This window comes from Miniopterus schreibersii, assembly GCF_964146895.1.
Source record: "Miniopterus schreibersii genome assembly, chromosome: 16".
In the NCBI taxonomy this organism is placed as follows: domain Eukaryota; kingdom Metazoa; phylum Chordata; class Mammalia; order Chiroptera; family Miniopteridae; genus Miniopterus; species Miniopterus schreibersii.
Genome location: NC_138116.1, coordinates 14,512,204 through 14,540,166, shown reverse-complemented (window position 1 = coordinate 14,540,166; position 27,963 = coordinate 14,512,204). Strand labels below are relative to the sequence as shown.

General features: G+C 49.7%; 1 protein-coding gene across 6 annotated transcripts in view; it reads left to right on the top strand.

Annotated features, from left to right (window-relative positions):
- The window catches only part of MSI2 (musashi RNA binding protein 2), a 338,327-nt gene that overhangs the window by 207,617 nt on the left and 102,747 nt on the right, over window positions 1-27,963 (top strand). For all 6 annotated transcript variants that reach the window (XM_081161067.1, XM_081161068.1, XM_081161066.1 and 3 more), the window contains one exon: window positions 17,216-17,264. In XM_081161067.1, coding sequence (XP_081017193.1) covers window positions 17,216-17,264 — 49 coding nt within the window. The remainder of the gene's footprint in view (window positions 1-17,215; window positions 17,265-27,963) is intronic.

The following is a 27,963-nucleotide window of genomic DNA, read 5'->3' as shown; positions in this document are numbered from 1 at the left end:
CTGCACTGACGGCCTATTTCTTCTCATCTTGCCCCCAGGAACAGCCCATTTGCTCCATGAAGTGCAAACTGGAAGGTCAAGGTCAGGGTCCTCAGTAGGGCTGGAAAGGTTTGGTGCTGGCTGTGAGGAAGCCTGGGTGTTTCCTTTAGGGGAGACGAAAGGCCACAGGAAGAGGCTCCTTTCAGAAGCTCTCCTGCGAAGCCTATATCTTGTCCCAGAAAGTGATGTTTCGGTTTTAAGTGGTATTAACTGTGTGAGATGGACATACGACGGACATGACGTGGGAAAGGAGTACAACTCACAGATATGCTCATGAGCCCACGGGACCAGTGAGGGGCCATAGGACCTGGGAGACCAGGACACCTGCTGCTGCCCTGTGAGAGGGGCCTGCACCTGGCTGGGTGGGTGCTGGGGCCCTGTGCTCTTGCGGGCGGATCAGGCAGTGGGCAGAGGCCTCAGGGCTGTCCCCTGGCCCTTTAGAACAGCCCTAAATGCTAAGCACAGCATCATCTTCGGTGGAAAGCGACTTCCCTCCTGATGAGAGGAGACTTGGCTCGGGGTGGTGAACACACAATACAATATACACATGATGGATTATAGAATTGTACACCTGAAACCTATATAATTTTATTAACCAATGTCACCCAAATCAATAAAAAATTTTTAAAATTAAATTAAAAAAAGAAAACTGCTTGGGAGGTGAACATGAAGTACTGACTATTACTATTTAATGTGGAAGCCTGAAAATAACCTCGCTGACACATTCTGAGGAATGACTGAATCAGGCTTGTGAGGGAGAAAGCTCGGCTGTCTGGGGAGTGTTCCTCTTAACTGGTTTTCTCTCAGGCAGAAAGAAGGAGTAGGGGAGCAGGAGCGGGCATCCACGCATTTTCCTGCCACTGAGGCAAGAGTGTTGAGTCAGGAACACACGCTAGGAAGCCTTGAGACCCTGGGGTCCCCTGCTGTCCTTTGCTGCTGCTTTAGCTCCAGACTCAAGGCATTTCCAGCCACATGGAGTCCCACCAGGATTAACTCAGTCCCCCACCCCCATGGGAACACTTCCTCAAGGTCTTCTCTGGTTTTTCAAAACTTTCCCATCCCTCTAGACCTGGCTTCACCCACCTTCCCCTGGGGAGCCGTGCGATGTGGCCCAGTGGTGACTTCTCTACTCCTCTGGTACCGACCTCATTCTGCCACGACAGGTCACTGTTTTGGTCCTTGATTTTAAATGTCTGTTTCAGTTTTCCTCTCCTGCTGGGGCACGGCAGGCAGCAATGGGACCCTGGCGACGTGCTGGGGACACGTTCCTGCCACATGTTTGCTGGCTGTCCATTACTCTGCAGTTGGGCTGTGGCACCACTGCTCTGCTCCATGTGGCTCCTCTCTCTCCTCCCTGTCTCAGTCCCGTGGGACTTGCAGCCTCTTGGGTGGTGGGGTTTCTTTAGGCCTCTTTTGGGGCTGGTATGGAGGGCCCTGGGTGGGGAGGGTGCCTGGGTCCCTGGCGCCTTCTATATGAGGTGGCGTGGAGGGATGTTGGCGTCGGTGGCCCCATCCCCACACAGCCGTCCTATTTCTGCCTACTTATACTTCATAGCAAGATACTAATAAGCTCTGGCTTTGCTGGTGTGAGGCTATAAATAATGCTGAGCGACTCCACCCGCCTCTCAGTTTTAAAAGTTATGCAAGTCCTGATGCTGCCAGAGCTGGCCGGGGCAGGTACATGCGTCGGAAACACCTTTTAAAAATAGATTCGCGGCACATTGCGTTTTTCTCTGGCTTTGGCCCTCAGCACATAACCTGGGATTAGGAGCAGGCAGTTTAATCCCCCCGGGTCCGCTCTCGTCCTGCTCCCGCCTTTCTCCAGCTCTCTCCCCCGGAGGTGGTGTGGAGGTGTGTCACTGCCACACCCAGCAAACAGACGCTTTGTCCACGGAATTCCTTTTTTTTTTTTTTTTTTTTTGGTGACCAGAAACTCTGGGGTGTTGCTCAGGCTTGACCCTGTGGAGGACGTCACCACCACAAACAGGCTTCATGTTGATTCCTGGTCTAGCACCAGGAGTGTGTATTAGTTCCAGGTGTACATCGTAATGGTTAGACAGTCATATACTTTACACAGTGGTCCCCCTGACATTTCAAGAACCTACTTGGCCCCATATATAGTTATTACAATATTATTGACTATATTCCCTATGCTGTAATTTACATCTCTGTGACTATTTTATAACTACCAATTTGTATTTCTTAATCCCTACACCCCTTCACCCAGCCCCACAACCCCCCTCCCCTCTGGCAACTGTCAGTCTGTTCTCTGTGTCTATGAGTCTGTTTTTATTTTGTTTGTTTGTTTTGTTCTTTAGATTCCACATATAAGTGAAATCATATGGTATTTTTCTTTCTCTGCCTGACTTATTTCACTTAGTGTAATACCTGCTAGGTCCATCCATGCTGTCTCAAAAGGTAAGATTTCGTTCCTTTTTACAGCAGAGTAATGTTCCATTGGGTAAATGTGCTACAGCTTTTTTATCCACTTGTCTATTTCTGGCGCACTTGTGTTGCTTCCACATCTCGGCCCTTCGATTTCTTTCGGAAAACCTAGGACTGTACCTTCAGGGGGGAGACCCAGCCATTCCCTGACTCACGTGGGCCAGGCCCTTGCTGATGGCAGCCTGGGCTTTCCAATGATTGGCTTAGATACCACCCAAGACCTGCTGCTCCAGCACCAGGTCCATGGTGCCTCTTTGCCTGGGATGCCCTCCTGCCATTTCCATGACAAACTATCTGTCTTGTCCTGCTAAGTTAGTGTCATTTTCGCTATGAGCCCTGGAGGTCGTAAATGAATGATTAAAGACTACAGAATGTCTGTACATGTCCTGCAGGGGGCCACACCTCTCTTGGAGCACTTGCCACATGCCGTGAGGTGGTTATGTCTGTCCCTCTGGGCTTCCTGAGCAAGAGTCAAATCTTCCCAAATTTAAAATCTCTGTCCCTCATATTGTGGACATTTAGCAAATATGGGTTGTTTGAAGGATTTTTAAAAATGAATGAATGGCAAAATTTTGCCTGTGACAAAAATTTCTTTCTAAGCCAGGGCCTAGCCATTTGCTAAATGAAAGGAGATCATCCAGCCCCGTTGGTAGGGCTGTAACTGGCCTAGGATGGTAGATTAGGCCCTGACTCTCTTGTCACCTGTTGACGCCTGGCTAAAGCAGCCTCTTCAGGTGTGGACTGAATCTTTCTGTGCAGGATGGCACCAAAGGACCGTCATTAGCACTGGGCTTCAGATTCAGTTCCGGGGGTGAGTGGCTCAGTGAGTTACTTTCCTCACCCCAGAACTCAGAAGAGTACTAGTGAGGACTTGGTTGCAGGAGCAGAAGCCACCTCCTCTAGCACACACACGCCTGTCTGTTTATCTCCCTCGCTGGTTTTCCACTCTCCTAAACCCTCCTGCGGGGCATGGCCACCCCGTGCGTGATGGCAGGGACAGTGGTCAGCTCAAGCACATCCTTTCATCCCGGTACTGCCGCTCAGGTCAAGCCAGCCTCTCCACCAGCTTTAACTTCATTTGGTGTCAACACGCTAACAGTTGAAATAGGAAGGGCCTCGGGTGTAATGAACAGCATTCGGCATTTCCCCTGACCAGCTCACAGAGGTGGTAGTAATAATGGATGACAGCTATTTAGTTCTTCGTGCAGAATGCTGCACGTGAATTAATTCTCTTAATGCTCATAACAGGACTACAAGAGAGGCACCAATTTAGAGGTGAAGCAATGGAGGCACAGACAGGTTAAGCAACCTGCCTAAGGCCACACAGCTAGTGAGTGGTAGAGCCAGAGTCTGAGCCCAGGGAGCCTGTCTCCAGAGCTGCTGGCCTTTCCCACTCATCAGTACTGCTGAGCTGTCTCATCAGCAGAGCTGGGACCCCAGTCCCGGTGCCCAGTAAACACTGTTTGTGGACACGTGCACTGTTGGCAGAAGAACAGCGATAGTGCCCACAAGCAGATGGGATTCTGCAAAAACAAGTACCGCACACCAGTACATTCGCACTTTTACCGTTTGATTTCAGATTGCTGGTGGGGGTGTTAGGGGCCAGGGAGGTCCAGGGGGCAGAGGAGTCCTCTTTAGTATGTCAAAGGGGCCTGATCTCCGGGGCTCCCGCAACTTCTGGCCAACTCCTTGTGGCTCACCTCTGATGGTCAAGGTCAGGTACCTGTGTGCCACACAGCACCTGAGGTCTGCTGAGGCATCGTGGCCCTGGAAATTTTGTCACTCTCAAAAATCCCAGCCCCGGAGCTAAAGATGGGAAAAAATTTCAGATCTGAGCAGTTGAGGGGCAATTTAATTAAAAACATAAAGAAATGTGAGTGAGTTAGCCAGAAATCTTCAAGGCACATCAGGGGCAGAGGAGGACCGGCAGACGATGATGAGGGGCCCTCTTATTTCAGCTCTGTTGTATCGGCAGCCTTGGGCTCGCTATCGGGTAGGGGCTCCTCACAGTCTGGCGTGTGGCAGGCGTTGGTCTTTGTTAATTCCCACGGGGAAGGGCAGTAAGTAAATCTCCGGGGACATGCTGCTGGATTCTGTGCTATTATTTCACAGAGGTATTTAAAGTAACAGCACCTGACAGTTTACGAGCAGCTAAGAGGGTTTTTTTTGCTTCAGAAAGCAAAATATTGTATGAGTTGTGCAACTTGTAGAAGTGATTTGAAAAAATTAGGGTGCAGCAAATAGTACACTTTTCAGCAAAGAACTGAAGACATCATCAGATCGTAAAAGTTGCGGCGAGTGGCGGGGAGGCCGGGGTGGGCCCGTGGGGTGCACGCAGGTGTGCTGTGTGGCCTGTCGCCCTTGTTTAATTTCCTTTCTCCCTGGTCCCAATTTGAATTGCCAAAATATGTTAGATTGCAGTGCGTTATTTCATTTGCCTGCTTTGTAATTCCTCTTTACTGCAAACAGATGAAAAACATGGCACTAAAGCAAATTGACAGCTCTTGAAATGAGAAAGATCTTTATCCCTCAGAGTGTTGATGGAGAAATAAGTGAAAGAAAAACATGCTTGTTGGGTCTTGAAGCAGCTAGAAATGGTGCCTTTTATTTTTAAGGGTAGATGAGGGGTTTTTCCTCTTCGTTCTTTCTCCCCCTTTAGGGCATTGTGTGGCCTGGGAATTAATTAGGAGGGTTGGTTTTCCTGTCCATATTCATTTGCAAAGATCGGAGTCATGATTCTGATATTAGGAGCAGGCCGGAGGTTGCCGGCCTGGGGGTCAGCAGGAGGAATGTGGGGTCTTCAGGTGGACTTCATGACTTCAAAAAAAACTATTAGCCATCTTGGTTACTCCACCCCAAACAGCATGAGGGCCACCGAAAATGTCCAGGTGCGCTTGCTTTAGTAGAGTACCCCAGCTCACTCTGCCCCTGTCACTCCATGCTGCCAAGAGCCCCAATTTACAATTTTTTTAAGTGTTTATTTTTTTATTATTATTTTTTTAAATATATCTTTATTGATTTCAGAGCGAGGAAGGGAGAGGGAGAGGGAGAAAGAAACATTGATGATGAGAGAGTCATTGATCTGCTGCCTCCTACATGCCCCCTGCTAGGGATGGAACCCACAACCTGGGCATGTGCCCCGCCCAGGAGTCAAACCTCGATCTCCTGGATCATAGGTCGACACTCAGCTGCTGAGCTACACCGGCTGGGCCCAGTTTACAATTATGATGAGTCTTAACAAATACATTTCCATGCCTCGGAAGTAGTAATAAGTACAAATTGTTTGGTGTATGAAATATCTCAAGACATATAAAATCTGTTTCAAAAGTTAAATGAAAGGGGGGCTTTGGTGACTTAAAAAAGAAAAGTTGGTAATCAGTGGATTTGAGGCTCTTTTTATGTGAATTTTTTTTCTTTCTCCTGCAAAATCTTTCTGAAAATCAACAAACACTTACTGTGTATTCATTTTTGTATTAGTTACTCCAGTAGGTGCTGCAGGTTTGTAGAGCTGTCACATTTCCTGAGGACCAGGGAAGATGATGAGACTTAGTGGGGCCTGCCAACACAGATATTTATGTGATGAAGTAGTATTTCAGAGCCCCTTATGTCTGTGCTGGGTATAAGAAACAGGTAACGGATGTGGGACACCTATTTATGTGAACTGCATCCAAATTAAGAGACATTAACCCAGAATTATTTGCATTATGAACTGATTGCTACTGGGTTTCTTGAAATAATGAGCCCCCTTGTGGTTTATAAAAATTATTTAAAATTTTTATTTTTCAACAGTGTCAGACTCACAAAAAGTTGTAAAAGTAGTACAAAGAACTCTTGTGTGCCCTTCACCCAGTTTCCTATGGTAATAATACCTCCCATAATCTTAGCACATTGTAAGAACCAGGAAATCAATGTGGTACGTCATGACCTTTAACGGCCACTCATGTGTGTGCATGTGTGTGCGTTCACGCTCTCATGTGCACGGCTCTCTGAAATTGTATTGCTTGTGGAGACTCAAGTGACCATCACCACAGTCAGGACACAGAACTGTTCTATCCCCGAAAAGAGTCTCCTTATGCACTAGCCACCTCCTTCCCCTGCCCCAGTCCCTGGCAACCACTGCTCTGTTCTCCATCCCTATAATTTTGTCATTTCGAGAATGTTACAGAAATGGAACCACACAGGATAGAATAAGCCTTTGAGATTGACGTTTTTCAGTCAGCATAATTCCCTTGAGATGTGTTCGAGTTGTGTGCCGGGAGTAGTTTGTTTCTTTCTGTTGTGAGCAGTGTTCCACCGCAGGATGGTCTTCCTTTCCCCGCAGTCTGTGGAATATGGCTGATCTGCACGCAGCTCATTACAGCACAGAGCACAAAGCCAGGTCCCGCGCCTGTGTGTGCTGTGTCCCGGCCACAGCAGGTGCCTCCCGTGTATGATTTCTCCTTCTCCAGGCGGAGAGGAAAGGTGACATGGATCATCACCCTTTTATACGCAAGGAGCCTGAGCTGCCCTGGAAAGCCTTGCCCAAGATTGTGTGTAGGTGAAAACTGTGGGGGGGGGGGGGATTTGAACCCAGGCTCTTTATTTTCCCACTCCGGCTTTGTCTGGAGCCGTGGAGTCTCCGAGAGCCAGTTTGCTCCTCTTACAGAACAAATGAGCTGGCCTTACAGCTTTCAGGTTCTTTCCAGCTCAAATATTTGATGATCTCTCTGAACAAGAGGTAACTTTGCCAGGTGACTGAATCCTTTAGCCTGTTGAACACTTGAACTTGGTTCTCAGAAGCATTTTGTTAGCCGTTGTTGGAAGGCACTTTGGGAATTTAAAAGTAACAGTGTAGGCTTCCTTTAAAAATAGTCCGTGGTTCGGACATTCCTTCATTCTGCTGATATTTGATAAGGTCTTTGGGTCAGGACATGAACTGAGCACCCGTGGGGTTTTTGACCCAGGGCCCTGGGGGTGACTTTAGGGACCAGGGGACCGAGGAAATTGGCTTTGAGGCTGCTCTACGGGGAAGGAGCAGGAGTTTCTTCAGATGCCATTAGAGCCCCGTTAAGAAGCTCTGGGGTAGGTGGTGCTTGGTGCTCTGACTCAGGTGCCTGACGCCACACGGTTCGCAGGATCCTGCCATGTGCCAACAAGGCGCTTCAGATCAGAGGAGGCTGCTATTTCGGGCATCTCAGTGCTACTTCTGCTGAAGTCAGACCTGAGCAGCTGGATCGAGGGGGCGGGGCAGAGACACTGAGTTTTTGAAGCTCCAGAAAGAGTTCAGAGGAGCCCCTGGAGAAGGGATTCCGGCACTGGGTGGGAAGCGGAGAGGTGCTCTCTGAGTCACTTCTAACTCCCAAGTCTGTGATTCTGAGACTAATGGAACCTTCTCTCCTCCAGTTACCAAGATTCATTCCAGCGCCTGGCTGAATTCTTGAGAATCACAGGCCAGTGGAAAGGGAAGGGCCTGGGGTTCCAGAGGTCCCTGTGACCTCCGGCACATCACCTCCCCCCTTCCCCAGGTGCAGTCAAGGAGAGAGGCAGGGCTCTGGAATCTGCTAGACCAGTCTACTTCCCATCCCAGTGTCAGGGCTCAATGGGGGATAGGGAGCCACAGTGGAATGAGGGTGTCAGAAAGCCCAGGGGTCATTCGAAACCTAAATTGTGCTCATCTGTGCTCTGCAACCAACTCTTTGAGTTGGACAGAGCCTTAATAAATATTGGCGTAATGAATAAATGTGTCACCTTGGCAAAACTCACTCTCACTCATCCTCTACCATCGCCAGCCAGTCTGGTGAAGGAGGCCGGAGAGGGGTTGTCCCAGAGGGTCATGCACCCACAAGTTTCCTTCCCCAAGGCCCTGGGCTTTCCAAGGTGCAGACAAGCCCTCTGCCCCATCTTCATGCTATGCCATTGATTCTCCCCATTCTCCAGGCAGAAAGAAGAGGCTAATGCCCAAGGGATTAAAATCAGGATTGGAACCTCGACTTTCCAAACCTACAAAACTCCCCCTCCCCTCTCCCCTCCCCGGGCTCGTGGCTGCAGCTACGCCCGTCACCGTCCGAGATTGCATTGGCCACGGGAGATGGGGATGATTTTTCCATTTGGTCCCGATGTTTATTTCATGCCCATCAATATCAGCCCGTATTAGGACAGATGAGGTGGTTATTTACAGGCTGTGCATTTTCACACTTGGTAATTATAAACCCTTCCCCTGTTCGGTCAGAGTCGTGGAGATCTATTTTGGCAATTAGCAGTTTAGTATTTATTTAATGGGAATGCAAGAGAGTGTTACGGCACATCAGCGCTCCACTAATGATTCGCCTGTCTCCTCTGGAGCTGGCAGGTTTGGGCCTTTTTCACGGTAGGTGAGGCCTGATGGGGAGAGAGGCTGGAGGGGGAAAGAAAGGAGCATTCAGCAGCCTGTGCCCCCCCCCCCGCACCCTAGCGCACACTCCCAAGCATGCACCCATGCACGCACTCACAACCAGTGCTGTAAACAGGCCGTGGATTTCCAGAGCACAACAGCCGCCACTCGAAGGCGCCTCACACAAGAGGCCATTAGGCCAGATGCCATTTCCATGTGACAGCTGTCAAGCCTGCCGGAACCAACTGCTTCTCCTCCGACAGCTCGTGCCCGGCCTCTCTTGGTGTCCCTCTCCCACCACCTTCCTTCTGCGCACCTCCTCCTGTGTAAGCCCCAGCTCAGATATCCCCAGAGCGAGCCTTCTGCTTCACCCTCCAGGGTGGTGCTGGGGCCCCGGGCTTCGCCAGCTCAGCCAGAAGGGAGTCCGCCCCGCCCCCCCCCGACATTGCACTGGCAGGCTGTCGCTTCCCTCGCTCAGTTTTGAGGTGGGGCCCCCTGGGACTGCTTCCCCAAGGATGTGCTGGTTCCGTTAGTGGCTGCCCCTTGGTGTGACTCATTGCAGTGGGAAGACGAACTGTGCTGGGTGTGGCTCCCTGCTTAACTGCATGGAGCGTGTGTGGATGTGCACGTATGTCTGTATGTGCAACTGAGCTGCCTCTGAGAGGTAATTGTTAGGGGTGGGGCAGTGACTTGAGACAGTGTCTGTGTTTTGTGCTTTAGGCACTCAGTAGCCACCACTGAAGCCTTGCTAACGATTCCAGGAAGGGAACACACTCAGCATTCTTAGCGCTCACGCACAGGAGGGGCTTGCATGGGCCTGGCCCTGGACAGTCCTAGTACCCCTCTGCCAGTTCCAGCTCTGCCACCAGCTTGCCCTGTGACCATGGAGCGTCCAAGTGACCTCTGGGCTTTTAGAGTTTACCTTTTTAAAAGGAACAGACCTCCTCCACTTTCCTTTTCACTTTGCCTCTCTAATCATTCCCACTTCTGAGCCAACCAGAGGCATATATGGCTCTCTCCTTGGTTACACCATCACCTCTCTTAACTTTTTGGTAGTGTTTTAAGGCAGTGTTTGTTTATTGGTCCATTTAGGAGACAACAATACTATAACCAAACAACAAAACACAGAGGTTGGGCTGCCTGCTGCAACAAAAGCCAAACTCATGAGGCAGGTGCTGATGCAAAAGGCAAGAGGCTTCATTCAGGAGCCACACAACCCGGGAGAATGGCAGACTCCCGTCTCAAAGACCAACTCCCTCTGTCTCAAAAACCAACCTCTCTTCCTGCTCAAGCCCACCATTCTTATAGGGATAGTGGGGTGGGGGGAGGGCTTTTATTTCTATCCAATTATCTTGCTAGATTTTGGAGACCTGGGGTCCTGTCCATTCATATTTCTATCTTTTGGAGAGCTCAGTGTAAGACCTTCCCCTGCTGCCATCTTGGCCAGTGGGGAGACTCCCCCACGCTCCGACTGTCTACATAACAGTACTACACTAAGCCCTACGGATTGAAAAAAGTAGAACACAACTAGGAGACCAGTAGAAAGAGGAAGGACTTACCTGGCTTTAAATCCTGGCTCCACCATTTTCTGCATGTGTGATCTTAAGCTAGTCAACCAAAACGAGCCACAATTCTCTCACCTATACACAGTGGGGCAAAAGTAGGTTTGCAGTTGTTCATATAGAAAATAATACAATAATTAATAAATAATACAAGAATAAACTCTGTGTTTCATGTCCTTACAACTGTAAACCCACTTTTGCCCCACCTTGTGTAAGGGTGTGATACTATCTACCTCAGAGCTATTGTGATAATTAAATGAACTTTGTAAATTGCCTATTAAGCTCCAGTAAGTAGTGGCTATTATAATTGTTTCAGGGGGATGGGCACTTCATAACTTAAGAGTCTGATATTTACTGTGGAATCGGGATGTCTGAGCAGGAGGCTTTGCCTTCAGGTAAGTAACCTGTCTGAATGAGTCAACAGGATAAAGTTGCTTGGAGACCCCACACCCTCCAATTCCCACCAAGTGTCTACCTGTTAACTTCATAACTGCTGTCTGGTGAACACTGGTGTTTGTTTGTTTAAGTTAAATAGCGAAAAGGAATGATACCACAGGAATTTTTTTTTTAAATAATAAAATTAATAAATAAATAAAAATAGGATCAGTAAGAAGAGTCTTGCCAATGGGGATATTCCAGCCTTCTGTGAAGAGTTTAGGGAGATGTACTTAACACACCAAACTGTGTACTAAAGAAATCTGTTATGTGTACTTTTCTACAATAAAAAAGGAGCTTAGGGAAAGAACCTAAGTGGACTGTTTCTCTTGTTGCTCAGTTAAAGGCATGGGTGTGAGTTAAAATAGATGCACTTGCTTTCAGGTGGATACAGTCTAGAAGTTTTGGACTCTTGGAATGAAGGAGCGAGTGCCAGACCAGAAAGCTCTAAGAGAGGCTCTATTGCAGCAGCCTCCCAGGTGGATGCACAGAGATGGGGGGCTGGTGGCTGAGAGGTTCCTGAGACGGGGTAGGCAGGCAGGGGCTGGCCGGGTGAGATTTAGACTCAGGAGACCAGCCCCTGCCAGCCACAGGACGACCTGTCTCTTGGGGTTGTTGTGAGGACCAAAATGTTAATAATATATGTGAACATATTGGTGGTGATGAAAGGAAAACAACGGTTTTGTTAGGTTTTCTTAAAGTCCTGTGTTCAGTTTCTGAGCTTCCTTCAGGACAGAACTTTGATTCCCTTATCATAAGACCAAGACGAAATGAGGTGAGTCCCCCAAAAGCAGCATGTGGCCAAGGGCCTGGCTGACCCTGACTTTTGGCAGGGCATAAAGAGCCCATCGGTAGGCAGCCGAAGGCCCATGTAATACCCCTTTATTCCGGGCCCATCCCCTCACACATCCGCTGTGATTAAGGCTCAGCTCAGCTGTCTTCATCCATTGAGAACAAGGGTCTCAGCCTCAGCTCCACCCTGGAAGCACTGGGGAGCTTTAACTGCTCCCCTGCCGGGCTCCCAGCTCCGGAGCGCTGATTTAACAGGTCGGGGCCAGGCCTCGGCAGTCAAGGCTGACAACCACGGATCCAGATTTCAGTGTGAGCTGACGGGATTTCCCAGTCTGCTCCCTTCTCTCCTCCATTCTTCCTGTTGGGCAGCGATTAAAGATAGACCATCTTCACTCTTTGGAGGTGGGAGCTTGCTGAACAGTCTGGTTTCTATAAACTAGACACCATTGCTGGGCTTAGGGCAGGTGCATTTTGTTTCTGTCCAGACTGGTCGGGGAGAAGCAGAGAACAACCCCGTCCTAGTTCTGAGACAGCCTGGGGCTGAGGCAGCCCCGGGGCCCGCACAGACTCCAGCTCCTCTGTCCTGGGCAGTCCCACCTCGTATATACGAGTCTCCACTCTTGCGCGTTTAATGCCTTGAGTTTATGGAGCATCGTAAGGCCTGTGAAGTCCTACGCTCTATAGTATCATGGTATTACATTTACGAGCGTTTATTTAAACCAACACTTGAAGCTTTTGAGTGGGAGCAGGAAGCGAAATTCAAGGGCATTTGTTCTGGGGGAGTTTGAAGAGCCACATTTCTTTTTTTCCTCTCCTCTCCCTCCTTGTGTCTGGCCAGATAATTTAAGGATCATTTGAAGTGCCATTTCCTGCTGGGTTCTTGGTACGTATGGTGTGTGGGTGGGTGTGTTTATATCCCAAGAGGAGTAGGAAATTTCTCAGGGCATATTTGCCACAGCAAAGCTTGGAATGTCCTCCCCCAGTGCAGAGCTTGCAGGGGACCGGCGGTGAATTTCATGCTCCCAGATGTCCCAGCCGGCCCTGTGGTCCGTGTTAGCATTCTAGGTAGTCTTTACAGGTGGATCTTGGGTGACCATCTTATACAGTTCCCTCCATTCACAGATGAGAAACTGCAAGTCAGAGACTGGAGGTGACTTGTCCTCAGTAAGATCCATGAAGATGGCAGTAGATCCTGGGTCCTGCCGATGGCTCCGTGCAACACTGCCTGACATGCTCCGCTGCCTCCCGGCACCTGCCCAATTATTACCAGCAACTCTTTCCCATTTAGCTGTCTCCTGGGAACAAGTTTTCTTTGTTCCCAAATCAGCGTCACTCACTTACTATATAGTTGGGGAGCTTAAAACCTCAGTCAGGAGAAGCAGCCGTCCGGGAGCACATTCTAGGGTCCCAGCCTTTGGCCATCCAATGTGACATATAGAAGGTTTGATCTCTCCTTTCAGGAGCTTCTTTGCTTTGTGACTTGAAAGGTTTCCTCTTCAGTTTGCACACGTGCTGGCTAAAGTCTCACCTCTGGATACGGTCAACACCATCTGGCTACTTCTAAAGTCACCCAGCAAGAATGTCTGGCTCACAATAAATCTTTTAACTCATTATAAAGAGGGTTTGCTCATTCATTAAATGAATTAGGATTAGAGAGGCATCACCCACTGACTTGAGTGCTAATTATTGCTGATTTTCATGGTGCTCGTTTAGTGAGGAGCATGTTGCCAATTTCTCTTGGCGTTTCTGGGATCTCAGCCTCCGTCCTTGCTGCTGGGGCGAGATTTAGAAGCGGTCCCTTCACACCCTAATACCTGTATTCCACTCAGAAGGTGGAACCTGGTAGTTTAATACTCAGCCCACATTCTGCATTTGACCTCCTTCCACCCCTTTTCTTGCCTTTGTTCGTTGCCTAGCGTTACTGAAACTGTGTCTTCTGATAGATGAAAAACTTTCTTTTTTGAGAACAGGGACCATGTACCAGTTACAGGTTGTTATAAGAATGCTGTGTAACAAACAGCCACAAAACTTCAGTGGCAGACAGTGGCTGTTTATTTCGTGTGTCTAGAGTCCACTGGGAGTGGTTCTCCTGATCTTGGCTGGGCTCACTTGCACATTTGGGGGTTGGCTAGCTGTCAGCCCATTTAGGCTGGCCTCAGTGGGGCAGCTAGGGGACTTGGCCCCGCTGCAGGTGTCTCTTATCCTCGAGCAGGCTAGCCTGGGCATGCCCTTCTCTTGGTGCTGGCAGAGGTGCAAGAGAGTACAAGCAGAAACAGAAACAGGCGATCTGAAGGCTGGAAATACCATGCTCTCCACCTCATTTTATTGACCTTAACAAGTCAAGTTCAGATACATGGGATAGGGAGATAGACTCTGCCTCTCTGGGGAGAGGAACTGCACAATTTCAGGGTAAGGGGTGTGAGGCCATTCAGGAATCAGTCTACCAAGGGACCTATATAATCTGCCTCTTCTTTATCATTAGGCTGATGTTCTGTAAACAGTGAGTGCCTAATAAATATGTGTTGCATAAAAGTAACTCAGGTGAACATTAGCTATGCTTTCTCTTCAAGATTGAGTTGGCTGAGTGATGTAGACGTTAGCTGGTTTATCTGTCAGAAGGATCCTGGTAGAATCCGAATTTTTCCTGCGTTGGGTACAGGGTCAGCCTGGGCCACGAAGTCCCTCTTCTTGTCTTCTTTTCCGTCATGGTTTACCATCACTATTTTCAGGATCTTAGAATATAAACATCCAAGGGACAGGGAACAAAGGGGAGAACTGTTGCTAGACTGAAGTGCATCAGTTGCCTCTGGAAGAGAAATGTGTTTCCTGTACTGAGCGCCGAGTGTATGCAAAGAGGAGGAAGCAGCTATGCCCAGTGTCTTTGATCTTTGCTCTGTTTTTCACCCCGTAAGCAGCACGTGGAAAGTGGGGTCCGCAGGCCAGGAGCTGCACCAGCATTGCCTAAGAGCATGTTAGAAATGCAGATGCACTGAATCAGACACTCTGGGGGTCTGCGTTTAACAAGCCCTCCAGGTAATTCTGAGTGGATGGAGTTTGAGAAACCCTGCCCCAGCCCCCGGGGCCACAGAGCGAACATTATAGCTCCTGCTATTGACCCTCCCATGTGGTGTGTGCATGGTGCACACCTCTAAGGATGTGACCGGGTGGTCTGAACCTTGGGATAGGCAGAAATACAAGTTCAGGACACTGGTGTTCAGACCAAGCTGACGGTCCCCAGCCATCTCACATCCAGGTTACTTCATCCTGCTTTGTCGTTCGTATAGATGCACCACCAAGGATGTCAGGGCTGCGTTTGCAACCTGCCCTACGTTGTTAGAAGGCACATCTCAAGGTTGGAACAGGCCAGGCTTGTGCCAGGATGTGGGACAAAGCATGCTGAGGTTCAGATTCCTCCTCTCCTTCTTGCTCTCTCCAGGGATCCCCGAGACCACCAGGCCTATGAGCCCCCATCTTTGGTACAAAGAAATCTGTAAGGCGGGGGAGGGCACTGTCAACCCAAAACAAATATCAGCGCTGATCTTGAGAAGGAGGGTGGTACCCTTGAGGACGCGTTTCACAAGGGTTAAGGGTTAGTGTCCTGAGATCAGAAGAGCCTGTGTCCAGCCGATGAACCTCTGCTAGCATCACCTTCTCCCGTCAGCCTGATACTGGGGAGAGAGGGCAGCTTCCTGCTAGAGGTGTTCCTCTGGCACTTGCAATGGGGCTTGGCCTGCATGCTGAAGTGGGTGACACTGCACAGCCAGCTGATCCACCTGGGTTTCACGGGGGTGGGGAGACAGACAGACAAAGACGCCTGACAGACACAGAGGTATCAGCTTGCTGGCTCCGGGATTGGATACCAGTTACCTTGACTGTGCCCCATTTCCCCGTGACGGAGACACACACAAGCCACTTCTGTTTGATTCACATAGAACCGTGAGAAACAGCCCCGTATGTGAAGCCGTGTTTTTCATTCTGTTCAGTCTTTGTATATTCAAATTGCTCCCGTCTCAGCTCTTGCTGTTCTGCCAGATTTCCATTGCATTGATGGCTTCTCTGAATTAATGTGCTTTGCAATTGCTGAAAAGTTTTCTCTCCCCCAAGCACCGGGACTTATCCAGATTGATTTTTTTTTTCCCTTTCTCTTTCCTCTCTAGCTACTTCTTAGATGTTTTATTTTGTAAAGTGTTAATAGAATTTTTCTTTCGCCCTGACACTTTATCTATTCAGGGGGTCTTTGCTAGTCCCATTGTACAACTGGACTATAGAGGAAAGAGCTCTATTCGTTCCAACAATGGTTGCCCTAAAAAATATACACAGCTCCTCCCTGTTGCTCACCAGGATGGAGCGAATGTTGGGAGGGTAGCTTCAGAAAACGCCCAGACTTAGGAAGAAAAAGAGGGAGCCAATTATGCACTGTTGAAAAGGGGGTTTGAAAATACATTATTGTCAAAATTCAAAATATTTATTTCCTAAGGGGATCTGAGCTTCAGTACCAAAACATGGCCAACACAGAAGGGAGGCTGTTTTTCTTACTGTTTAGACATTTTTAGCTCAAAATAAGGACTTGGCAAACATCTTAGAAAATATGGAGATGGGTGTGAAACAGATGTCACGTTTACCTGCGCGATACCCAGCAGGCCTCACCCCCACCCACCCTCACCCCAGGCATTGGAATTCTAATGGAGGCCCAGGGTCTGAATCTACAGCACCGTATGCTCAAGTGTGACTACCCTGTGTACAAACAAACCAGTTGGTCTTCTGGTGGTTTTGCTTGAATGGTGCTCGGGAGGCAGATGCTGTGTTGTGTGTGGCCTCAGCAGGCGCCTGCCTGGGGGGCTCGTGGAGCCTCTGGACCGGGAAGGGTCTGCTGAACACGCAGTGTCTCCAGCTAGCATCACCTACTCCCGTCAGCCTGATACTGGGGAGAGAGGGCAGCTTCCTGCTGGAGGAGCAGTCACCATGCAAGGCCATTTTCCTCCCAGTAACCGACTTCAGAAATGGGGACCAGAAGGGGAAGGCCCCAGGAGCCTGTTTGTTCAGGCTCGGTTGCTTAGCAACAAAATGGGGCCCTGACTCCAGAAGAGATTTTTAAGTGAGGCCAGTCCCTCGGAGGTTTGCATCCGGCTTGCCTGCCCCCCTCTTCCATTCTTACCTGGACTTTGCTTTTTCCCCTATTATATTTGATAGCGTCTGGAAAAATGGATTTGATTTGTCTGGAGGCACCATTTTCAACCTGGTTTTATTGCTTCACCCAATGTCTTTCCCCTCCGTCGGAGACTATAGTCTGGGAGGCGTGAGGAATGAATAACCCATGATTTCTATTCTCAGCCAGCTTAGCTCAGGCCCCCGAGCCCATTTGTGAGCCTGTGAGCCCCAGTGAACAGTGCTCGGCCCTTTCTAACCACGAGCACACAGGGAAGTCACTCCAGGCACTCTAGGTGGAAAGACCAAAAGACAAGTGACATTTTTCCTAAGTTTTTGTATTTTCAGATAGCGTTTAATGAGCAGCTATGACTTCTATAACGGACGCCCCCGTATAATGTCTTGTTAAAATCCCTAAAGCGGGCTCTGTTCTGTATTTGTTTTGCAGGTAGAAGACGCAATGCTGATGTTTGATAAGACCACCAACAGGCACAGAGGTAAGAGCCCCAGTTTGCGAAGGTTGCCCCTCTGCCTCTTCTCACCCCAGGCCCACAGACAAAAGATACAGTGAATCTCCCAGAATGGAGCAGGTAGAGTTGACCACCTGTTGAAGATCGGTATTAATGGAGGGCCACAGCAGCACAGAGTCAGGTCCTGGGCAGTGCAGGACACCACGTCCTTCTGGCCCGGGAGTTGCCAGTGAACCGTGCAGACACACCCGATGCAGTTCCCACGCACCTCTCACCTGGCTCGCTTATCCTTGCTAAACCTCAGCACTGAGTGATCCAAGTGGAAATTATTCATAGTAATTACTCAATTGAGTTTCCAATTTGCATTGAAGGAGGTGGTTTAGAGCACACTGTCAATCTGAAGAGCCAAAAGAGAGAGAGAGAGAGAAAAAACACCTTGTAGGCTTATGTGATGTGCGAAGCCGCACAGACTAGAAAATCCTCTTTCTGCCCTGGGAATGTTTGGAGTGTGTCTGCGCCTGCATCTCCTCCTGTGCTCTTGCAGCCCCATCGATGTTTCAGAAAATGGGTCTCAACCTGGTGTCTGTGAGCCCTTGGAATGACACACAGAATGTTTTATGTTTGTACTTTTCTTGGGAGAGTATCCCTAGCTTTAGACAGATTCTGAAAGGGGTCTCTAACTTCCATGTCTCCCTCCTCCCCCCAGAAAGAAACTGTTAATATTATTGCTTTAAACAGAAAGTTGGGCGAATCTAGAAAATCCACCCCAGGGGAAGTAGGGTCAAAGGTTATGGTTCAGCGTCCTGCTCTCCTGTCCTCTGGAAGCTCCTGGTTCCCAGGCTTCCTATTAACAGGGCAGGGTTCCTACTAACAGGGCGTTAATGAGCAGAGCTTCCGAAGGAGGCTGGCAGGAAGCCGTGTTCTTGAGAGGAGCCAGAGTGAGCGGTGTTTCCATGCCACTTGGATTGCATTTAGATGTTTCTTGTGTTGTTTACACTCTTGCTGTCACCTGTGATTAGAAGCAGTTACCCAGCACTGACTGTCTGTCTCCTGTGCGGATCAGGCAGGCTGAGTGAGAGAGGAAGGAGTGGGAATCGCTGCTGGCGGGGTGGGAGAAGTGGGGGGGGTGTCCTGACTGGACCTGGTAGGTGGCTCCTCGTGCTTCTACAGCATCCTCAAAAGGGGAAATGGAAAATTGGGCAGAACTCTGGGGTGTCGATGGTGTATATGTTGGGAAGGGCGGGAGGGGGAGGAGTAAGGGGAGGCAGGGAGAGAAAAGAAGAGCTTCCAGGTGTAGAGTGACTGCCTTTGCCCTCTGCATTGCTCAGGAGTGAGCTGAGAGATGACAGTGAGGATTAATGCCCAGTGATCCGGTGTCATCACCCACATTGCATCTGAATGTATGGCTTCCATATCATTGCCTCATCACATCCTCACGGCAGTTGCAGGAGGGTTATTGTAACGAGGGGAAAATCACTAAACTTCTTTGTGCCTCAGTTTTATTCATCTGTAAAATGGGGGTGAGATTTTCTATAGGATTGTTTGTCTTCAACTGTGGGTAAATGATAGTTCTTATTATTAATATATCATTATCTCCATTTTGCTGATGAGATAACCAAAGCTCAGAGCGGGTAACTGCTACACCCAAGGTCAGAGCAGGTACTCAAACCTAGGACTGCCAGTTTCAAATTCTGCTCTTTCTCTGTTGTCTCCACATGGGGATGGGTTTGCTGAAAATGTTTTCATGTGTTTATTTTCAGGGTGGATAAGGCACTAGTCTAGTGTTCAGTGTTAGAATTTATAATCCTGGAAGATTCCCAAGCCGCCTCCAGGCAGTATTGTTGTTACTCTTTTTTGAATGTCAATGAATGAAAAGGTATTTTAACTCTCCTGCTCTGTGTCAGGCTCTGGGCTGGAGGAGATGGTAAGTCATCTCACTTCACCCTCACAGCTGTGCAGGGAAAGAGGTTTGTCCTCTGAGGGACCGAGAGGGCTGGTGGTTCTGTGTCCAGCAACTGACAGAGGTGGATTCACACTCAGGACATCGGCTCCCAGGTGCCAGGAAAAGTTCTCTCTTATTTTTAACCCAGTTGCCCCCTGCTGTGGTCATGGCTGGGTGCAGCAAAGGGGTGGCAGTCCCTGTGTGACTGGGTGAGGAGGTGTTTCCTGCTGTTCGGTGGAGGGAGCTCCATTCCACAGGCCAGTGCTCAGAATGGCTACAGGGCCGTCCTCACTCACTCTGCCAAGTCAGGACTTCTGGTAGGCATGGGTGGGTAGGTGGGTGGGCAGAGGCCCTGTTGTGTGCACAGTCCTGCCTCAGCAAAGCAGGACCTGCCCTGGCCTCCTTAAGGCTGCCCTGCCAGAGTTTCTGATTCCTGTGGGAGATGCAGGACCCCTTACATAACTTATTAAGTCAGAACAAGATGATGGGTGGGGTGTCTTAATCAACAATAAGTAAGATGACAGCAGAGCATTCAACCCAAAGCAGAGCCCTTCTGAGCAGAGGGGCTGCGTGTGACTGCACAGGCCCCGCGCCCATGAAGCAGCCCAAGCGGCTGCAGCCTTGGGGGCCAGCCTGATGCTGCGGGGGCGGGAGAAGAGCGGCAGGAGGGGAGGGGCACCTAGAAGTTTCAACAGGAAGGCCCTGACATGCTGCCTCCCTTCCTCCCGGGTGGAAACCTGCTCCCCAGCGTTTCTCTGTGCGGGATGGGGCTTAGCCCCTCTCAGCAGCTGAGGAGGAGCTTCTCCTTGAACTGCGGCCTAGAGCTGGGGTAATACTTCAGTGACTCAGAACAGTTAGGGAGGAAAGAAGCACAAATCATCTATACAGAGCCAGTGGGCCCCACATCCCTGGCCTGATGGAATGTGCATTTGGAGTCAGGTGATAAGCACAAGAAAATAGAATCCCCTGCAGCCACCTTGCCCCAGCCTTCCCTGTACCTCCTCAGCCTCCTGGTTTCTGTTATCTTATCGAGAGGAAAATGCTGCAGCAGCAGAAGTCGAGGACGCCTCTGAGGCTGGCACTGCCTCTGGTTTCTTCTTAAAGAGCCCGGCCAGGAGCCTCTCCGCTGCCACAGCCTTGCTCAGCCCTCGTCCAGCTTCTAGCCCGGACCCGCTGGGCAGCCTGGGGTGCTGCCTCGTCCTGAACCCTGGGCATTCTGAGAACCACCTGTGACCCTTGGAGTCGTGACAGCTGCCGTGCAGGGAAAATTCCCTGGGACTGGGCCTAGCCTTGGGACAGTCCAGTTGGCCAGGCTCGGGGGACCATGCAGGCCCCGCTCGCCATTATGAGACAGAGGTCAGGGCAGAATTTCCACTCCTTGCCCCACAGTGGCCACCTTCTGTCCCCATTCCCTGCTGGTCCCTTAGGAACGAGGGTGGCCTGCAGTTACATCCAAACAGCCGTTTGCTTCTGTTCCCAGAAGCACCAGCCTGTGTCTCTTCCCATGTTACATCTGCATCTGGACCTGCTGGCACCATGGGAAAGGATTCAGGGGACAGGAGACAGTGAGCCCACCCAGGATGTGTGTCCCCATCCTGGAAGCAGGAAGAAGGTTGGATAGCAGCTGACTTGCACAGAGGTGTGGGGTCTTCCCACCTTCTCAGAGGGGCACCGTTCGAGCTCCTGCTGCCCCCTTGATTTTTAGTGGGGATACTTTCTCTACCCTCTCTGAACACGTCAGGCTCCTCTTCGGAAAATCTAGGATCTGGGATCAAGGAGCTCCAGAACCTGAAGTATGTTTCTGCGTTTTAGCTTTTTAACTGAGAGAATGTCCAAGATGAATTCCCTTTTCTATTTTTATTTTCTTAGCGAGGGGAGGGAGGTGAGCAGGTGTAGGCTGGGTCCCCTGAGATGAGAATTAATGTGATGAGGAGCGGGCAGAGGGCCCAGCCCACCTGCAGTGTCATGGGGAGTTCTGAGGATGGCTGACCCAGCCTGGGTGAGAGGGCTGGCTTTATACCCGTATGTCCGTCAGTCATTGGATGCAGGCCACCCTGATGCAGATGTGACCTTGGGCTTGTACTAAGGAAATCCTGGAGGGGGCGGACCACCAGGGCCATCCTCCGGCAGCACTCCCAGCGGGTCCTGAGGGGGACCTGGGAGTCCCCTCATGGCACTCACTAGGGTGGTCCAGGGGATTCTGCGTTAACCAAGCCATGCTAACGCGTGACACTTACATACAAATACTTAGCGCAGTGCCCGCCCATACTGCTGAATCTTTATGACAGACATTGATAGGTGAACCCAGCTGCCCAGAGTCCCACTGGAGTCAGACAGAAGCCCGTGCTCTTAGCCACTCTGCCAACACCATGCCAGGCAGTGGTTTAAAGCAGGGAAGCTGTTGATTTTAAGGGCTTGAGCACCTCCTCTTTATTAGTCTTTCTCCACACCTACTCTTGGTGGACCACAGTGCACCTCCATTTCCAGATGGGGAAACTGAGGCACGTAGCGTTTTGGAATGCGAAATGGGAGGTTCTTATTGCCAGGCAGGAGCTGAGCTACTGGTAGAAGTTGGGCTTCCCTTGGCCCTGCCCATCACTTCATTGCCTGGCCTTCCCCAAGATTATTCGTTTCCCAGGGGAGGGAGAGTGGTGGTTTCCAGTTTTCTTGGTCATTTCATTTGCTCTCTAAAAGTTATTGGAGGTGGTGTAGAAAATATTGGGCTGATCATCAAAGGATTTAATCATGGGGGAAAGTTTGTTGCTTTATCCTTGCAAAATTCAGATAAGATCTTGAATTCAGTATTAGGTATTGATCCCAGAGTGGGGCTGGAGGGGAGGGGCGAGGAGGGCAGAAGCCACAAGGTGCTGTCCTTTCTAATTCGCTCTCTGGTTGGCAAAGACTGAGAGGTTGAGAGCCAGAGGAAGGGAAAGATAAGGTTCAGGTCTCTGTCCCCTCTCTCCCCACATCAGCCCTGTTGGAGAAAGTGGAATGTGGGGAAGCTTGTTGCTGAAATACATCTCCCACTCACCTCCTCATGGGGGAAGAGAGCCCCCTCCATGAGCGTTGTTCCAGGGGAGCCTCAGCTGTCCCTCCCCTTGACCCCAGGGCTAGAGGATCATGAACCCTGCACTGCCAGGTCCCTCCATGTCTGGCCCATCAGGGGAGACCTGGTGGTTGGGGGCCCAATGGAAATGAGCCTGATGTCTCAGCAGCTAATCGGATGCCTGGTGAGGGTCAGCTGGAGAGGGAGTGGTGTCTGGCAGAGGGCAGAGGGGACTCAGAGCCCTCTCACTCTCTGTGGCTTCCATTACCCAGCAGGCCTGTTTGCTCCAGAACAGTGCCAGAGGCAAAGGAACAGGATACACTGAGAGAAAATACAGATCAGCGTGATGGATGACTCCTCTCCCAACTGTTAGCAGCCGCTTATTAAGTGCAATGCTAATGGCTTTGGAGAGGAGCAGCAGTTCTGACACAGTGTCCCGCCCCCAGCAGAGCCCCTCGCTGTGCTGACCTCATCCCGGGGGTGGTTTCGTGAACCGCAGATGGGCCTTTCCCAGGGTGGCTGGACAGGCAGTGGTGGACCCATGCGGCTAGGGGGACGAGCTTTCTGCAGGCTCAACCGCAGAGCAGTGGGACTGAGCTTGGCTTGTCCCTGGGACCTTGTACGATGTCGTTTCTGGCCTGAAAAGCAGCTGGCTGAAGTTTAGGGCCTTCATAATTTGTGTAATCAGTTTATTTATTAAAATGGTGCCAGGAAGATGGAGCCGAACTTGTGATAGAAGATAATGCTTTTCTATGGAGAAAAACAACCCTTAATGTCCTGACTACCTGCCAGACACTCACTTTTGAAATTGACTTCTGAAGTCCATACCGACTCTTTTATCTACACTAAAATGATTAAGAATCACACTGTAATGATTTATGTGTTTTGGTGCCTATTTCCCAAGACAGGGTTGGGGGGGCGCGGGTGTAAAAAGAGTTTCACAAAGGCATTAAATTAAATTAAAAATAAAACAGCATTGCTTCATTTGTAGGACTGGGATGTCAAAGATAGTCTATTCGTGTTTTTACTAATGCGCTCCCAGCATTCTCACTATTTACCTGGGGAAGAGTGTTGGGACTCTGCCACCTGTAAAATTGACATTGTGCAATGGAAGAAGTGTGTTTGGCAAAGAGCGTAAGTCCCCCCTGGGTGGGAAAGGGTCGTTGGATGGGGTAGAAGGTGGGATTGGGGTTTGTGGAATCACAGCTCACGGTGAGGCTTCTGGTGCTGATGTGACTGATGTGAGGGCATCTTGCAAAATCCTGGTCCCCATGGCTGGGGTCTGGAGCAACATTTGCTGCCAGGTCCACCTGCCCTGGGGGCCTTGGGCCCTTTGCATTTCCTCCACCTCTCAGATCTGCTCGCTTGTCCCTGTGCTAGTTGCTGATGGCGTTGGGCACCCATTGCACTCTCCCCCGAGTCTGAGATAAGAGTTAAGTAAAGGGTTTGTTGGAAACCTGGAAACCAGTAGCTGATCTTTATTGGCACTGAGCCCAATTCTGCACCTGAATTGGAAACCAGTTGACAGGAAAGCTGCTGCTCTGTCATAGACCACGAACACCGACCAAGGGTCTGGGCCGTACAGAGCTTTCCGTCAGTCCATAGTACAATGTGGCCATCAAGCATGCCATTGGGTTCCTTAACGCAAGTGGAGGTCAAGATCCGGTTAGGTGACAGTCTTATTCCCAGTGGGCCACAGTCAGTGGGGGGCAGCTACTTAAGAAAGATACTGGTAAACTAGGACTCAAGGGCAGACTCAGAATGGCAGAAAAAGCCATTGAGTCTCCTCCAGTCCACTCAGATAGAAGAGACTAGGGGGCAGGGCCTGGCAGTGATGTGGACATTAGTTGCTGCCATAGGGTACTGGAGAGATTCTGTGGGATCCTCTTGTGCACAGTCTTGGTGTTGGGCACACTGGGATTAGAACGACGAGGGGTTAGCAAGTCCCACAGTGGCATAAACAGCCTCTTACCTCCACTAGATTCTCAGAACCCAAGGTTCTGTGCTTCCGTCTGGGCTCATTCTAAAGCCAGGGCTGTGCTTGTGGGGTGGGCATTCTTATGTACCCACTGAGGGGTGCACCCTTGCGGGGCTTTGCCCAGAGGCCATGCAGCCTTGCCCTGCTCCCTGGCCCCCAGCACATGCCCTTTTAAGGCCTGGCCTGTCACCTGACCCATCTCAGCCCCTTCTCCAGAGCCGACAAGGTGTCTATGAGGAACTTGCAGCGAGGGAGGGGAGGGGTGAGGAGCCGCAGCCCCCACCCCCAGCCATCTTTCAGAGACCTGCGCCCGGAGCTGTCTGCACATTTTATTTTCTCGTTAAATAAACACCATTAGCCTTCCCGAGAAATTGGTGCAAACATGACCTCGCAAATAACCAATTAAAAGGGCAGGGTTGAAGGGGAATGTGAATCTGAAAACATGTAGAGGAGGCCATTAAAGATTCCTGGAGATACCCCAGCCCTGGCAACATCGATCTGAGACCGTAATTTTATTTCTGACAGGAAAGCTCGGAATGTGCTTTAATTTTTTTTCCCTGCACTAAGTGAATTCCGGCAGCGCCCATCCGGGCTGTCTCTCGAGATATTCATCTGCACGGTGGCTTCTTTCTGTCCACCTGCTTTGCTTTGTGCACGCGGAGGAGTGGAAACCCTCGACTCGCTAACAACGCAGCTGGGGACAGGGGCCTCCTATGCCAGGGGAGCTTGGCACCCTGGACGCTGTGCAGTTTCTTTAGCACAAAGATAAATCTTAAACTTCTTTCCTTTGGAATAAAAGCCCTGGCACCAAAAGGGTGGTGAGCTAATAGGTCTTCCTGCCTCCCCCCTGGCGGCGGCCCACAGAACCAGAGAGAGTGGGCCGGGGTCAGCAACTTCACTGACCCAGAAATGACTTTGTGGAGAGAGGGACAGCGAGGCTTTTGTTCGGGCCTGTTCCCAGAGGCCGAAGCTGACTCTCATGGCATGTTTTAAGATCTCGGTGCAGGAAGAGTGTGGAGGCCTGACGAGAAAGGAGCCTTTAGCTTGGTGACTTGATTAAAAGCACCCGCTTTCTTTGCATCACGGTGCTGGTAGGGGCCATAGCGGAGTGGCCCAAGGGACCAGAAGCCAGGGCGGCTGCCTCCTGCTGGGACTGGAGGCTCCTAGAGGAGCCCAGGTTACTGTGCAGCTCCGGACTTGAGCTCCTGCTTTGCGCCTTGGGGATCAGAGGGAGTTTTCCAGCTCATCTGAAGATGACTATCAGCACAGGGGGCTAGAAAGAGCGTAGGTTTCGGTGTTGACCGTGCTTGGTTTCCAGTCCCAGCTTTCGCATGGGCCTGTGCGGCTCACTGCGGAGCAGCTCACCTGCTCTGTAGGAGTTTAAGTGAATCTGCTGATAAAGTGCCCACAGCAAGTGGTCAGTGCCCAGTGGTCCTAGTTCTTTCCTTTCCGTTTAAAGGAGACCATAGGTTTTAACCTCTTTAGGCAGACTAAAACCTGTGTTTGAATTTTTAGGGCTCTAGTCTTTAAAAATAATGCTTCCCTCTCTTCACATACAAAAATATCTGCTTGCCTGTGCGTAGAATATTTCTGAAAGGACACTCACAAAACTGGTAACGGAGAGTGAAATGGCACACGCTCCAGAGCCAGGCAGCTGGTGTGTGAGTCTAAGCTGTGACTTAATAGCTGTGTGACCTTGGCAAGTTGCTTTACCTTTCTGTGGCTCAGGTTTCTCATCTATAAATAGGAATGATGATCCTGGGGTAGCTTGAGGCTTGCACCAGTAAATAAGCGTGACAGTCTCTGGCCATGGTAGGTACTCGAGTATGTTTTATGCACATGTACATATACTCATAGATTGCAAATATACATAAATAAAAAACACTATTTGCCTCTGGGGAAGAGGAAGAACCAACAAGAGGTACAAAGAGGTGGGCAAACTTGTTATTGTATATTCATTTACCTTTTGAATTTTTGTACTGTGTGCATTTACTACCCATTCAAACATTTACTTTCTTATTGTAAGCTTTTAAAATTCATTCCAACTTGAATTGTAAATACAGTAATATAACAACATGAGAATTTTTTTTTAAATGTCACCCACCCCTAACACAATAACTGTTGTCACTTCGTTTCTGACATTATGGGTAAATATTTTTAAACTTGGTTGTGATTATGGGGCTGGTATGACATGTGGTGTCTCAGACTGTGTTGGATGAGGTATGGGCCCTGCCTCGTCTGAGGTTCTGTCCTGCCAGGAAGAGGGACTGAGCAGCTCCTTACAAGACATGATTATATGCAGCTGAAAATCCTTTGCCTCTGAGTCGCCTCTGTCTTTTTTTTTCCATAAACAGACAGTCAGATAGATAGATGAGGATTTTCTTAGTAGGCTTTGCTCCTCCCAGACAACGTCCTATTAATAGACTAGCCAGACTGGCCCGGGTCTGAAAGGAAACCAGTTTCCTTGAGTTTATTCCAGACCAGAGGGGAGAGAGTTTGGAAAGGGGAGACCCTTGGTTCTAGGAGTTCAAAGTGCTTTTTAATTTAATAGGAAAAAGAGTTAAAGGCATTTTCCTAACCCAAGTTATGATTAATAAACGTGGGGACCTTACACCATGTGGCAAGGGGACCTTACACCATGTGGCAAGTGTGTCCTGTTGCTTTCAACTTAAGAGTCAAGGCGAGTGTCCCAGTTAATAACCTGTGGGGTGTCTGGGCCATGTAAACAGGTGAGAGCATAGGTCTGAGGCACACTGCTGGGTTCAAATTTTAGAGCTACCACTAATGAGCTGTGTGGCCTTGGGCAAGCTACTTAACTCCTCTCGGCCTCAGTTTTCTCATCTGTTGAGTGGCTAACGTTATTAACTCATGGCCTTGTGAGGTTTAGGTGAGGTAATCTGTGCAAAGCATCTGATGCTTAGGAGACTACCGGTAAATTTAACTTTATTATTATCATAATAACTACTGTTATTTTACTGCTCATAAGAATACTGTTAGTGTCATTCCTTGGGGAATGAAGGCGTGCTAATTGGAGAAAGGTTAAGACTCTAGATGACTGTTGGTGGATGCTGTCAAGTTTTCCAAGATGGGAGGGTATTGTGGCTGAATTGTATCCCCCCCACCCCAAAAGATATACTGAAGTCCTAACCTGTGGTCTCCCAGTGCGACATTATTTGGAGATAGGTTCTTTGCACGTGTAATGAAGTTAAGATGAGGTCATATGCCCTGGCGAGTGTGGCTCAGTGGATAGAGCTCTGGCCCAAGCATCAAATGGTTGAGGGTTTGATTCCCAGACAAAGGCCTGTACCTGGGTTGCAGGTTCGATCCCTAGCCCCAATCGGGGGAGGAGGGGGGTGCATGTGGGAGGCAACCAGTCGATGTATCTCTCTCACATCGATGTTTCTCTCCCCCTACCCCATTCACTCTAAAAATGAGTAGGGGAAAAAAATGTCCTCAGGTGAGGATTAACCAAAAAAGAAAAGAAAACTTGAGTTCATACTGCAGTAAGTTAAGCCAGTGTGACCGGTGCCCTTCTAAGAAGAGGGAGGACATGTGAAGAGAGACATACCAGGAGAATGTCATATGACCACGGAGGCAGAGAGTGGAGTTATGCAGGTATAAGCCAAGGAAGGCTGGCGACACCAGAAGCTAGGAGAAAGGCACAGGACAGATTTTCTCCTAGAACCTTCGAGAGATCTGGGCCTGCCTTGATTTCAGACTTCTGGAACTGTGAGAGAATAAATTTCTGTTGTTTTAAGCC